The sequence below is a fragment of the Pan troglodytes genome, chromosome 5, assembly GCF_028858775.2.
Source record: "Pan troglodytes isolate AG18354 chromosome 5, NHGRI_mPanTro3-v2.0_pri, whole genome shotgun sequence".
NCBI lineage: Eukaryota > Metazoa > Chordata > Mammalia > Primates > Hominidae > Pan > Pan troglodytes.
In genome coordinates this window covers 43518360-43530665 of record NC_072403.2, presented here as the reverse complement: position 1 = coordinate 43530665, position 12306 = coordinate 43518360, and the positions used below count along the sequence as shown (strand labels likewise).

The following is a 12306-nucleotide window of genomic DNA, read 5'->3' as shown; positions in this document are numbered from 1 at the left end:
CCTGAGGGCAGTGCAGCCTCAAAGGGAGAGACTACTCTTTAGCCTGTACGGTGTGTAGAGGGCTTGGGAGTTGGAATGTCTTAGAGCCAGAGCAGGGACCCAGGGCTGTTTCCTCCATTTGGCTCATAGGCCTGATGTCTAGGGCATGGAAGTGTCTTAAGGGCCCGGAAAAATATATTAATTGGTTCCAAAATACAAAGAAACAACTGCACAATTCAAGCCAATAAATGCATAAATGTTTATAGAGTATATATTATACTAACAAGATCACTGGACCTCAGCTTGCCTTGTAGAGCTATTTACAAATAAGAACTTTGTATTTAAATTATATTTAATGTGGAACATGGGTACATCCTAATTTGTTTGATGTAATGTGCAATGGGACTCATGGAAGTCTTCAAAAGACCCTCTGATTGGGCAATGTGTTGGGTTGAATTAAGTTCTGCCGTGAATAAAAGAAATTAACAGTGTTATTAACAGAAATAACCCTAATTAACAGTGGCTTAAACTAGCTAGATGTGTATTTTTTCTTCATGCAAAACTGTGCTGGTGAGCAGTCAGGGCTAGTATAGGGGCTCTGCTCCACCAAGTCCTCAGGGCCCCAGGCTCCACCTGGCTTGCTCTTCCATCATCCTTAGCATGTGCCACGTTGCCATGATGGCAGTTCTAGCTGCAGCCATTATTCTGCATTCTTTTCTGCAGGAAGGAGAAGAGGGGTACAGCTTCTTTTAAACGCCCTCATTTTCCTTAGTATCCCACTGGCGAGAATTTAGTCACGTGGCTGTAGCTAACGATAATGCAGGCTGGGAGATGTACTCTTTTTTCTGGGTGGCTATAAGCCCTGCTGAAAACTAGGTATCCTATTACTTAGGACGAAAGGGCAAGGATGTTGTAGGACAGACTAGCAGCCTGTGATAACACACTAGGGCAAGAGAAGATGAAGTCTTTAAATAGGCCAGGGCCCGGAGTAGGACAGAAGGACCAAGAATGGATATATTTAGAAATGTTTAAGAGGTGGAATCCCTAGTACTTACTAGTGCTGGGGTAGAAGGAATATAGGCCAGGCTGACTTCAGGTCTCTTTTTGAGTTGGGAGACACTGAGGTGGAGACCCAGGAGATGGAGAGGATTTGGAAAAGTGAGTTCTGCTTTGGAAATACTGGGGGACCAGTGGGAAGTCTGGGATGGGAGAGAGAGGCTTGCCCCTAGGGGGAGGTAAGCAGGAGCCAGAAGGCAGAGCCCAGTGGGGAGCTCTAACTCCGCTCCTACCTCTCCGCCGATCACCATCACCCCCGCAGTGCCGCCCACCATCAGTGTGCCCAAGGGTAGGGCCGTGGTGACCGTGCGCGAGGGATCGCCTGCCGAGCTGCAATGCGAGGTGCGGGGCAAGCCGCGGCCGCCAGTGCTCTGGTCCCGCGTGGACAAGGAGGCTGCACTGCTGCCCTCGGGGCTGCCCCTGGAGGAGACTCCGGACGGGAAGCTGCGGCTGGAGCGAGTGAGCCGAGACATGAGCGGGACCTACCGCTGCCAGACGGCCCGCTATAATGGCTTCAACGTGCGCCCCCGTGAGGCCCAGGTGCAGCTGAACGTGCAGTGTGAGTCCACCATGCCACCCGGACTACCTTCCCAGCTTTCCTTCTGGCTCCCAGCCGGCCTGTCCCCTCTTCATCCTCTCACCCACCCCAGTCCAACCAAACCCCACCAGCTACTCCTGATACCCCTAATGCTCCTTGACACCCCCATGCTGTAGGACACGGAGGTCTGTGTTCTTTGCTCCATTTCATCAAGTATCTCCCATCTTCATTTTCAGGGACCCGGTGAACAAAAAAAAAATTACTTGATTTTGCCAGGTGGAAATGGGATTTTGAAGGAGGAGGAAGGACACTCAAGGGAAACACTGTCTGATAACAAGATGATGAAAATTACCACCATGTGCCAAACACTGTTCTAAGAGTTTTAATGCACTAACTCATTTAACCCCCCACAGCCCTATAATAAATTCTGTTATTCCCCCATTTTTACAAACAGGGAACCCGAGACACGGAGAGGTTGAGTAACTTGCCTAAAGTCTCACAGAGTCAGGGCTGGGATTTGAACCCAGCCCATCTAGCTTTAGAGATTATGCGCGAAACCCCTGCGTTATCCTGCATTTCATTGCTTGGGGTGGGCGTGGGGCGAGGGGCCCACTTAGGGCGTGACTGGAGGCCGGGTCTGGGAAGCATGGCTGGAGAGAATGGCCAGGAGGGAGTGGGTATCTGCAGGTTGGGAGGTAAGATCGTGGCCATTGGAGGGATGTGTTGCGAGTGTGCATCCGCCCTGGGATTTTTCCTGGCGGGGGCTCACGGCAGTAGAGGCGAGCGCATTGCCTCCCCACGGGCCACTCCTCAGGCCCCACTCGCTGGGGAGAGGCCCCGCTGACCGCCGCTCCCGCCCCCAGTCCCGCCGGAGGTGGAGCCCAGTTCCCAGGACGTGCGCCAGGCGCTGGGCCGGCCCGTGCTCCTGCGCTGCTCGCTGCTGCGAGGCAGCCCCCAGCGCATCGCCTCGGCTGTGTGGCGTTTCAAAGGGCAGCTGCTGCCGCCGCCGCCTGTTGTTCCCGCCGCCGCCGAGGCGCCGGATCACGCGGAGCTGCGCCTCGACGCCGTAACTCGCGACAGCAGCGGCAGCTACGAGTGCAGCGTCTCCAACGATGTGGGCTCGGCTGCCTGCCTCTTCCAGGTCTCCGGTGAGCGTCCAGTGGGTCCCGCCCACCTACCACGCCCACCAGGGGCCAGGCTCTGCCCCAATCCCAGCCCGAGTGATTCTTTGCCTGGGTGGGCCCGCTGGCCCCCTTGATGCCCACCTACTCCAGGCTTAGCCCCGGCCTTTCCAAGACCCGCCCACGCCAAGGCCAGGCCCCGCCCCGTGCCACTCGGATCCCAACCTGGGCCTCCCAGCCCCGCCCTCCAGGTGCGGGCCACGCCCCTCCACTCACACCTTCCCTTGAGGTTGAGGCCTTCGCCTTCCAAGGCCCGCCTATGCCTTTACCAGTCCTAAGCCCCGCCCATTACAGCTCAGCCCGCTTCCTGGGCGTGTGACAACCGCGCCGCTTTCAAACATAGCCTTCCCACAGGCCTAGGCTTCGCCTCTCTACCAGCACCCAAACCAGGCCTAGACCCCTTCGAAATCCATCCAAGCCACGTCTGGGCTCCGCCTGCGTAAGGGGTAGGCTCCACCCCTTTCAGCTCGGTCCAATCCCAGCTTCCAGCCGTTCCAGCAGCAGGCAGCATCCCTTCCAGCCCCGCTTCCACCAGCGTTAGAGCCCCTCAAGCCCAGGCCACAGCCCCATCTCAGCCCCTCCCCGCTCGTCCTTGACTCCTGAGGCTACAGATGGGGAACCCTTCGGGAGCCTGAGGTGTAGTTTAGAGGAGAGAAGACGCCCCTCAGCAGCTTCTCTGGAACGTTGTTGTGGGGCACTGGGCCAGACAGCACACGTTTCCTGAGCTGGCACCCTAGAGGTGCAGGCCCTTCGGTGCCCAGAAACCCCTCTCAGCCCCAGCTCTTCGAGGCATTCTCAGGTGGGCTGTCAGGGGCTGCAGGTGGCAATGGGTGGGTCAGAAAGGGGTGGAGGTGGTGGTGAGGGAGGCCTAGGGGAACAAGAGGGGCTGCCTGGGTTGCTGATGGTCTTCCTCCATGTGAGGAGAGCCGCCTCCCTGCAAAAGCTGGTGGCAGCGCCCCTGGAGCAGAGCCTGGGGATGTCTGTCCCCCATTCAATGGCATACACAGCTTTCCCAGCAGCACCCAACTGACTGACTGGCCCTTCAGCTTCTGTTTGAATCCCTCACTCAACAGCAGGGGGATAGGACGGCAGGTCACTGGCCCTCTCCCCACTCCCCTCCACCCAGCCCTGCCAGCCAGAGGCCCCTGTGACATTTCCCACCTCCTTCCCTTCTCCCCTGTTCTCCCACACTTTCCCTGTCTCCCCACTCCTCTCTCTATTCCCCTCCTCTCCCTTCTCTTTCTTTCCTCCCAATATCCCTGACTCTTCTTTGTGTCTTTCCCCCAATCTCTTTCCCCATCTTCCCTCATATCCCTTTTCTGTGTCTTCCTAAATTTCTCTTTACTCTGTTTTTTTCTCGGCCTGCCTTTCTCTTCTCACCAATATCACCCCTTGGAATTTCCAATCTCCCTGTCTCCATCTCCCACTTTCCCTCCTATCCCATCCTCATTTCCCCCAATCCCCTCTTCTCCCAACATTCCCCACCTCACAATATTCCCTTTCTCTTTGTTTCTCCGTCCCCTCTCTGTTTTCCACCTCATCCTCTTGTTTCCCTTTCCCACACCTCCTCTCTTTGTGTCTCCCCCGCACCCTCCACGGCCCAATGCCCCCCTCCCCGCCCTCTTAGCCAAAGCCTACAGCCCGGAGTTTTACTTCGACACCCCCAACCCCACCCGCAGCCACAAGCTGTCCAAGAACTACTCCTACGTGCTGCAGTGGACTCAGAGGGAGCCCGACGCTGTCGACCCTGTGCTCAACTACAGACTCAGCATCCGCCAGGTGGGCCAAGGGGGAGCGGGGGCCTGGGGGCAGGTGGAGTGTGGTGTGGCTGACCCTGGAAATGCTCATCAAGGCCAGAGGAAGGGTCGGAGATGGGGCTTAGACATGTTGACCCTTTTAGAGGCAATTCTTCAGGGGCAGGGAGAAAAGTTTTGGACATAGCAGCAAGAGATCGGAGGTTCTAGGGATCTGTCCCTTCTGGAGCCAGACTCTAGGCACAGCTCTGAGAATTGGGCAGGCAAGGGTCTGCTGGGTTCGTGGGGGAGGGAGCCAGCACTGCTCACAGAACATAGAATCAACTCTTGGGTCAAGAGCTTAAGAAGGGTATGGGAGAGGGGAGGGTCAGTCTCATCCAGGGGGTCTCCACCATGCAAAGCCAGGGTCTCTCTGTTGTTCTCGTGCCCAGTCTGATTCCATGTGCTTCTGCTCAGCCCAAGAGGTGATTGGTGGGAGGGTAAGAGTGTGGCTCAGGGGCAGACCGCCTAGGCCAGAACCCAGCTTTGTGTGAGCTACAGCAGGCTACTCTCTTTGGCCTCAGTTTCCTTATCTGTAAAATGGGGGTAATTATGATTTTTGCCTCATAGGATTGTGATTTTGAGGATTAAATGACTTACTAATGGCAATATACTTAGAACAGTGCCCCACACTTATTAATGTTTCAGTGTGTTGCTGTCATCATTTTTATTATGAAGACAGCCCTGGGAGGTGGGCACGGAAGGGGTGATTGTCCTGTCTCACAGATGAGGAAACTGAGGGCCTGACTTCCTAGGCATCTGGGAACTCTCTGTACTTAACAGTTGAACCAGCACAATGCGGTGGTCAAGGCCATCCCGGTCCGGCGTGTGGAGAAGGGGCAGCTGCTGGAGTACATCCTGACCGATCTCCGTGTGCCCCACAGCTATGAGGTCCGCCTCACACCCTATACCACCTTCGGGGCTGGTGACATGGCCTCCCGCATCATCCACTACACAGAGCGTAGGTGACAGTGGTGGTGGTAGGAAGGATGGGCCCATCTCATGGCCAGGGACCCCTTTCACCATCCTCATGTGGTTCCTAAGCTTGGGGTTCCCCACCGTGTACTACCTTGTCACTGCAGGCCAGATCCGCTGGCCCCCAGTCCTGGCTCTGAGGACCCTGTCCTCTGGTCCCAAGCAGGGTATCCTCTGCAGAGCCCCATACCTCAGTTCTGACTTGGTTTCCCTGCTTGCTTTCTCAGCCATCAACTCTCCGAACCTTTCAGGTGAGACTCCCCAGTCACCCATGACTTCCCCTTCCCTTTAGGGACGCAAAGGCTCTCCTGGTGAGAGAAAGGAGATAGGCTATCCTTGAGATAGTCAGAGAGAAAATGAATTCCCCCTGTGTTTCCATGGGGTAGGGCCAGAGGCTAGAAGGAGAAGCAGGGTTGGGCTGGAGATGTTTATATCTGGGATTTATTCTGGGGTTTAAAGGCCAGGCAGGTGGGGAGAGGCTTACTGTCCCAAAAGCAAAAAGGAGAGGCTGGGCTCATCTACACCCCTTGTTGCCTGAGTCAGGGGTTCTTAGTCTGTGACCCATGGACCTCCAAAGAATCTATGTATAGAATTCAGGCAGTCTAGGAACATGGAAAGGCATACAATTAATTTCTTTTTTTTCTTTTGAGATGGAGTCTCACTCTGTTGTCCAGGCTGGAGGGTAGTAGCACAGTCTCGGCTCACTGCAACCTCTGCCTCCCGGGTTCAAGTGATTCTCCTGCCTCAGCCTCCCAAGTAGCTGGGATTACAGGCATGTGCCACCGCACCTGGCTGATTTTTGTGTTTTTAATAGAGATGGGGTTTCACCATGTTGCCCAGGCTGGTCTTGAACTCCTGACCTCAGGTGATCCACCCGCCTCGGCCTCCCAAAGTGCTGGGATTACAGGTGTGAGGCACCATGCCGGCCTCAATTATTTCTTTATTTTCCATGTCTTCTAGCAGAAATTTAACATCCCCTTCAATGATGAATGGAGGACCCAAACCACAGTAGTAAAATCAGGACCTGTGATTTTGTCAGCAGTAGAAATCCTGTTTTCTCACCTTACCTTACAGTTGTTCCAGATATCTCTAAATATCGTTTATATCCATTTGTATTTCAAAACTATAGTAGTTACTAGACCTAACACTAGATCTTGTGATTTAATTAGATAATAAAGAAGCCTACTTATGATTTTATTACAAATTGAAAAATATTTTGACAACTGTATTTCGATATAATTGATTTTCTTTATAATCCTACACATTTCATTTTATGTGTCTAAAATCATTATTCTGAGATTATCCTTAGGCTTCACTAGTTGCCAGAAGGGCCTAGGGCACAAAAAGGGTTAAGAAGTCTTGTTATGGCAAGAAATTTGTTATGGGCCCCATGCCTGGTCTTTTGAAGCCCGGAATCCTGGGTGCCTTGCTTGGATGCATGGGAGCTGCCTCTAGGGGGTGAAAGGGGCGAGGCTGGGCCTCAGGGACTGAAGAGGCTGACTCTTTGTCTCATTCACCCCTTAAAATGCAGACAACACCTGCCACTTTGAGGATGAAAAGATCTGTGGCTATACCCAGGACCTGACAGACAACTTTGACTGGACGCGGCAGAATGCCCTCACCCAGAACCCCAAACGCTCCCCCAACACTGGTCCCCCCACTGACATAAGTGGCACCCCTGAGGGTGAGGACCTGGCCTGCTGCCAGAAATGGAGGATTGCTTCAGGGGGGTGTCTAGGCCTGGGGCACCCCAGACTGGGGATGAAGGGAGACGGCCCCAGTCTGAGGGAGACGCGGCCCTGTTCTCAGGGAGCTCTGGTCTGAGGGGAGACACAGCCTCAATTTCAGGGAGCCCTGGTCTGAGGTGAGACACAGCCCCATCCTCAGGGAGCCCCAGTCTGAGGGAGATGCAGCTCTGTCCTGATAGAGGATCAAGAGGAAGAGGAATTACAGTAGAGCCAAGGACCCATGAGCACTGACCAGACTCCTGTGCTGTGAGGCAGGATGCGTGGGGTGAGGCAGGATGCGTGGGGCGAGGCAGGATGCGTGGGGCGAGGCACTTCAGATTCAGCCCGCAGAGGCTTAAGCAGAGAGGGAATCAGGTAGGAAGAGGCCCGGCTGTCTTGGGCGCTGTTGGCGCATCTCCCCATTCCCCACAGGCTACTACATGTTCATCGAGACATCGAGGCCTCGGGAGCTGGGGGACCGTGCAAGGTTAGTGAGTCCCCTCTACAATGCCAGCGCCAAGTTCTACTGTGTCTCCTTCTTCTACCACATGTACGGGAAACACATCGGTGAGTTGGGGGGCCAGGTAGTCTCCACCAAGTGTGTGCTGGAGGATGGGAGGGGAGTGGGGTCCACAGGAGGACATGGGCTGGCCCATGTGAGGCCTCAGCTTCCCCACTTGGCTAAATGAGAGGTCCTTGGATGGGTCTGCACAGAGAATTGGCAAGAGGAGTTGAAAGCCAGCTTGTCCGAGGTTTTGAGATGATCAGGGAGTCCTGAGCCTGCAGATAGAAGACCCCAGCAGGGGACGGACATGGTGGCTCACGCCTGTAATCCCAACCCTTTGGGAGGCCAAGGCAGGCGGATCACCTGAGGTCAGGAGTTCAAGACAAGCCTGGCCAACACGGTGAAACCCCGTCTCTACTAAAAATATAAAATTAGCTGGGTGTGGTGGTGGGTGCCTGTAATCCCAGCTACTTGGGAGGCTGAGGCAGGAGAATCACTTGAACCCAGGTGGTGAAGGTTGCAGTGAGCTGAGATTGTACCATTGCACTCCATCCTGGGCAGCAAGAGCAAAACTCCATTTCAAAAAAAAAAGGAAAAAGAAAAGACTCCAGCAGGATGAGATGGAAGTGGAGGGGATGGAGAAGACAACTAAGAGGATGCAAATATGGAGTGACTGCCAGGTGATGTCCTGGGTGCGCCGCATCCTTGATTGCATTAACCCTCACAGCCACCAGCTGAGGGAAGTGTTACCATCCAACTCAGAGACGTCAAGCATTTTTCCAAGACCACACAGTAAGCTAGATCTGTGTGACTTCTCCAAGCCCTAAACATGAGATCGGAAGGGTGCTGCTTTGTGGGCAGTGAGAGGAAGTCCTGCTTCCCAAGTGAGGGAGTGAACATAAGGAGTGCCCTTTGGCAGGCAACGGTACTGGTAGGAGCGTCACATAACCAGTGTTAGCCATCACTTCCAGAGCTCCTGCCCAGTTCCAGGTATCAGGTGCTGTAGTGAACGAGGTGGACGAGTTCCCCATCCTCTTGGCATTTACAGGCAAGTGGGAGAGACAGGTATTAAACAACTCATGCTACCAGCTAGGAGTTAGTGACCCCTGTGGCAGTGGAAGGACAGGGGCTGAGACTGGTGGTAACAGGGAGACCTGCCTGACCCCGCAGCATGGTCATGGAAGACTCTGCTGAGGACATCATGATTTTTTAAAAATTGTTTTTGTTTGTTTACTTGTTTATAGGAAAGGTAATACATTTCACAAAGGCCAAAAGGTACAAAAGGGCACATAATGCAGATGCCCTCCCATCCCAGTTGATCCGCCAAAGGTGATCAATAGACTAGATTTTAGGGCAAATTTTCAGAGATACTTTATCCAATAGAAACCAGTACATGTGGCCGGGTGAGGTGGCTCACGCCTGTAATCCCAGCACTTTGGGAGGCCGAGGCGGGCGGGACACCTGAGATCAAGAGTTCGAGACCAGCCTGGCTAACATGGCGAAACCTCATCTCTACTAAAAATACAAAATTTAGCCAGGCTCATGTGATGGCAGGTGCCTGTAAGGAGGCTGAGGTAGGGAGAATTGCTTGAACCCAGGAGGTGGAGGTTGCCGTGAGCCGAGATCACGCCACTGCACTCCAGCCTGAGTGACAGAGTAAGACTCCGTCTCAAAAAATAAAAAATAAAAATAAAAAACCAGTACATATATATATATACATATATAAAATCTATTTCCTCCATTTTACACATACCATCCTATACTTGCTTTTTCCCTCTGAATTGTACATCATCTTGGTGATTATTCCTTGTCAGTCCACAGAAAGCATCTTCATTGTTTTCCTCAGCCGTAATGGTAGCGGGAGTGACTTTAAGCAAATGTAGATATAAAGGCTCATCATGGAGAAGTTTCCACAGCTAGGGTGATGGGTCAAGCTGAACTGATGAACAAGAATGGAGTGAGATAGAAGATTCTGCATCCACTGGGGCTCCCAAACCATTTGCACAGATCATTTTGCCCGTGGCTGGGTCTGGACTTCATAAGAAGCTTCTTCTGGGGTAGGTGAGGGTGGATGACCAGGACTCCACCACCCTGCCGAGTCCTCTCATTTCCATTTGGCTTCCCCAGGTAGGACAACCAATTCATTTGGGTTTACTCCCGTCTTTCCTAATTTTAGCACTGGGTATGTTTTATGTGGTGAATAAAGCTAGCCCTTAAAACTCAGTATTTCTCTAATACTGATGCTTATGACAAAGTTCAAAAAAGAAAAAAAAAGTGAGTGAGTTTAAAGAAAGATATTAGCACATGTGTTACATAACTTGGTCAAGATAACGAGAGGGGAGATTTTGGAGGCATTAGCCTGGGGGTGCTCAGCCCATTTGCCCACAGCCATAGGGACCTGGAATTCTGGGGTAACTGAGGGGTGCTGGAGGAGAAGGAGGTGACCAGAACTTGGCTAAGAGTGCCCAGGCAACACCAATGCTCCCTCCCTGTCCCTTCCAGCTCACCTCCAGCCCGCAGTGATATGAGATACCTGGCTCTGAGGGAAGGGGAATCAATCTTAGATGGTGCCCGTTGGCTGGCATTTCCATGGCACTTCCCATAGACAAAGCTGTACCATCTGTGACACCAGATAGACAGACCCCCTGGTGGGAGAGAGCCACCAAATGTTACCTGCCTGGGATGAAAGGAGTTGGCTTGGACCAAGGAGAGCCAGCAAGACACAAGGTCTGGGGACAGCTGGTGCCCAGAGCTGCCAGGCAGAGTGGGAGGGGAGGAGGGAAGAGGAACTAGGATAGCAACAAACACCCTGTCCCCCATGGCAAAGCCAGGCAGAGGAGCACATTGAAGTTTCCCGGCATGTGGAGGCACCTTCGCCAGCAGGGGTGGGACCTTGAGAGGCTGCGCCAGCACCCAGTAGAACAGGAAGTACTCACCCTGGCTTTCACAGGGCCCAAGCCCCAGTGTCTTCCAGGATCCTCACCAGCCCCAAAGGAACGGCTCTCTCTTCTCCCTCCTGGAGATATGCCCCCTGTCCCCATTCCCCGGGGATCTAGCCTCAATTCCCATACCATTCCTTCCTCCTCCACTGCCCTGCCCCAAGGACCCTGATGGGGAAGGCTGCTTTTTCACCGTCCCCTCCCCTCAGCACCCCATCAGCTCCAATGACCCCCCTGCTCAGGGGCTTCCTGACATCCCTTTACAGAGGACATCCAGGACCCCCAACCTTCCTTTTGAAAAGGGCCTGTTCAGGCTCAGTGGCTCACGCCTGTCATCCCAGTGCTTTTGGAGGCCAGGAGTTCTAGACCAGCCTGGGCAACATAGCGAGACCCCATCTCTACTAAAAAACTTTAAAAATTAGCCAGGTGTGGTGGTGCGTGCCTACGGTCCTAGCTACTTGGGAGGCTGAGGTGGGAGGATTATTGAGCCCAGAAGTTTGAGGTTGCAGTGAGCCATGATTGTACCACCAAGACCCTGTCCCCGCACCGGCCCCCCCCCAAAAAAAGAATGAGCTTTGCTCACTACACTCCTCCGTATCTGTCTTGCCACATCTAAAGCCAAGCAGAACTGTATGCTAGTGCCTGGATAGACTCCAGCTTTCCAGCCTCTGGGCTTTTGCTCAGCCTGTTCCCTCTGCTTAACATGCCCTCTTACCACATTCCCCTGGCCAAATCCTTCCCACTCCTCAAGGGCTGTCAAAAACACCACCTCCTCCAGAAGTCTTCCTAGGTTTGAGCTGGGAGCCCTCTATCCTTCCTGTGAACTCTGAGTCCTTAACGTACAGCTCCCCAGGCCCAGACCACTCTCTGCTCTGCGGTATGGCAGTCCCTGGGATTCACATCTTCCCTTCCCTATTTGACTCCTTGCAGGAAGGTCTGTGTCAAATTCCTATCAGTTCCAATAATTAAATTCTGAATGAAGAATTTTCCATAACTCTTATCAAGGACTTTCATAGAATCTCAGAGTTGGAAGGACCTCAGGGTTCATGAAGACCAAATCCTATCATTCATTCATTCATCCATCTATTCATTCACTTAACTAATTGAGCACCATTATATGCCAGGCACTGTTCTAGGACACTAGAACAAGACAAAGGCCCCTGTCCTTGAAGAGCTTACAGTCTACTGGTGCCAAGCCTTATAAAGAAAATAATGCAGAAAAAAGAACAGAGAGCTATTTTACATGGGGTGGTCAGGGACTTCCTTGAGGGAGGGAAGAATGTTCCAGGCAGGGGCAACATCACAAGCAAAGGCACTAAGGCAGGAACTGGCCCTCAAGTGTTGAAAGAAAAGCAAGGATACCAGTTTGCTAGACCCGAGTGGCAGCAAATGAGATCAGAGAAGCTGACAGCGCCCAGATCAGGTGTGGAAGGCCAGGAGAAGGACAGCGATGGGAAGCCTCAAAGGAGACTGAGCAGGGGGGTAACATGATTGGAGACAGGGGTCCCCTCCACAGCACCCCTGCTGGATAGTCCTGTCCAGGGACAGGATGCTCCCCCAAGACAGCCCACTCTTTTGCTGGGCAAATCCGATACATCCAGGGTCTTCCTTAG

The 12306-nt window shown here is 53.2% G+C and overlaps 1 protein-coding gene across 3 annotated transcripts in view; it reads left to right on the top strand.

Annotated features, from left to right (window-relative positions):
• The window catches only part of MDGA1 (MAM domain containing glycosylphosphatidylinositol anchor 1), a 67690-nt gene that overhangs the window by 46176 nt on the left and 9208 nt on the right, over nt 1–12306 (top strand). For all 3 annotated transcript variants that reach the window (XM_054685753.2, XM_527378.7, XM_009451177.5), the window contains exons 8-14: nt 1298–1594; nt 2437–2721; nt 4382–4533; nt 5331–5508; nt 5750–5773; nt 7054–7206; nt 7682–7816. In XM_054685753.2, coding sequence (XP_054541728.1) covers nt 1298–1594; nt 2437–2721; nt 4382–4533; nt 5331–5508; nt 5750–5773; nt 7054–7206; nt 7682–7816 — 1224 coding nt within the window. The remainder of the gene's footprint in view (nt 1–1297; nt 1595–2436; nt 2722–4381; nt 4534–5330; nt 5509–5749; nt 5774–7053; nt 7207–7681; nt 7817–12306) is intronic.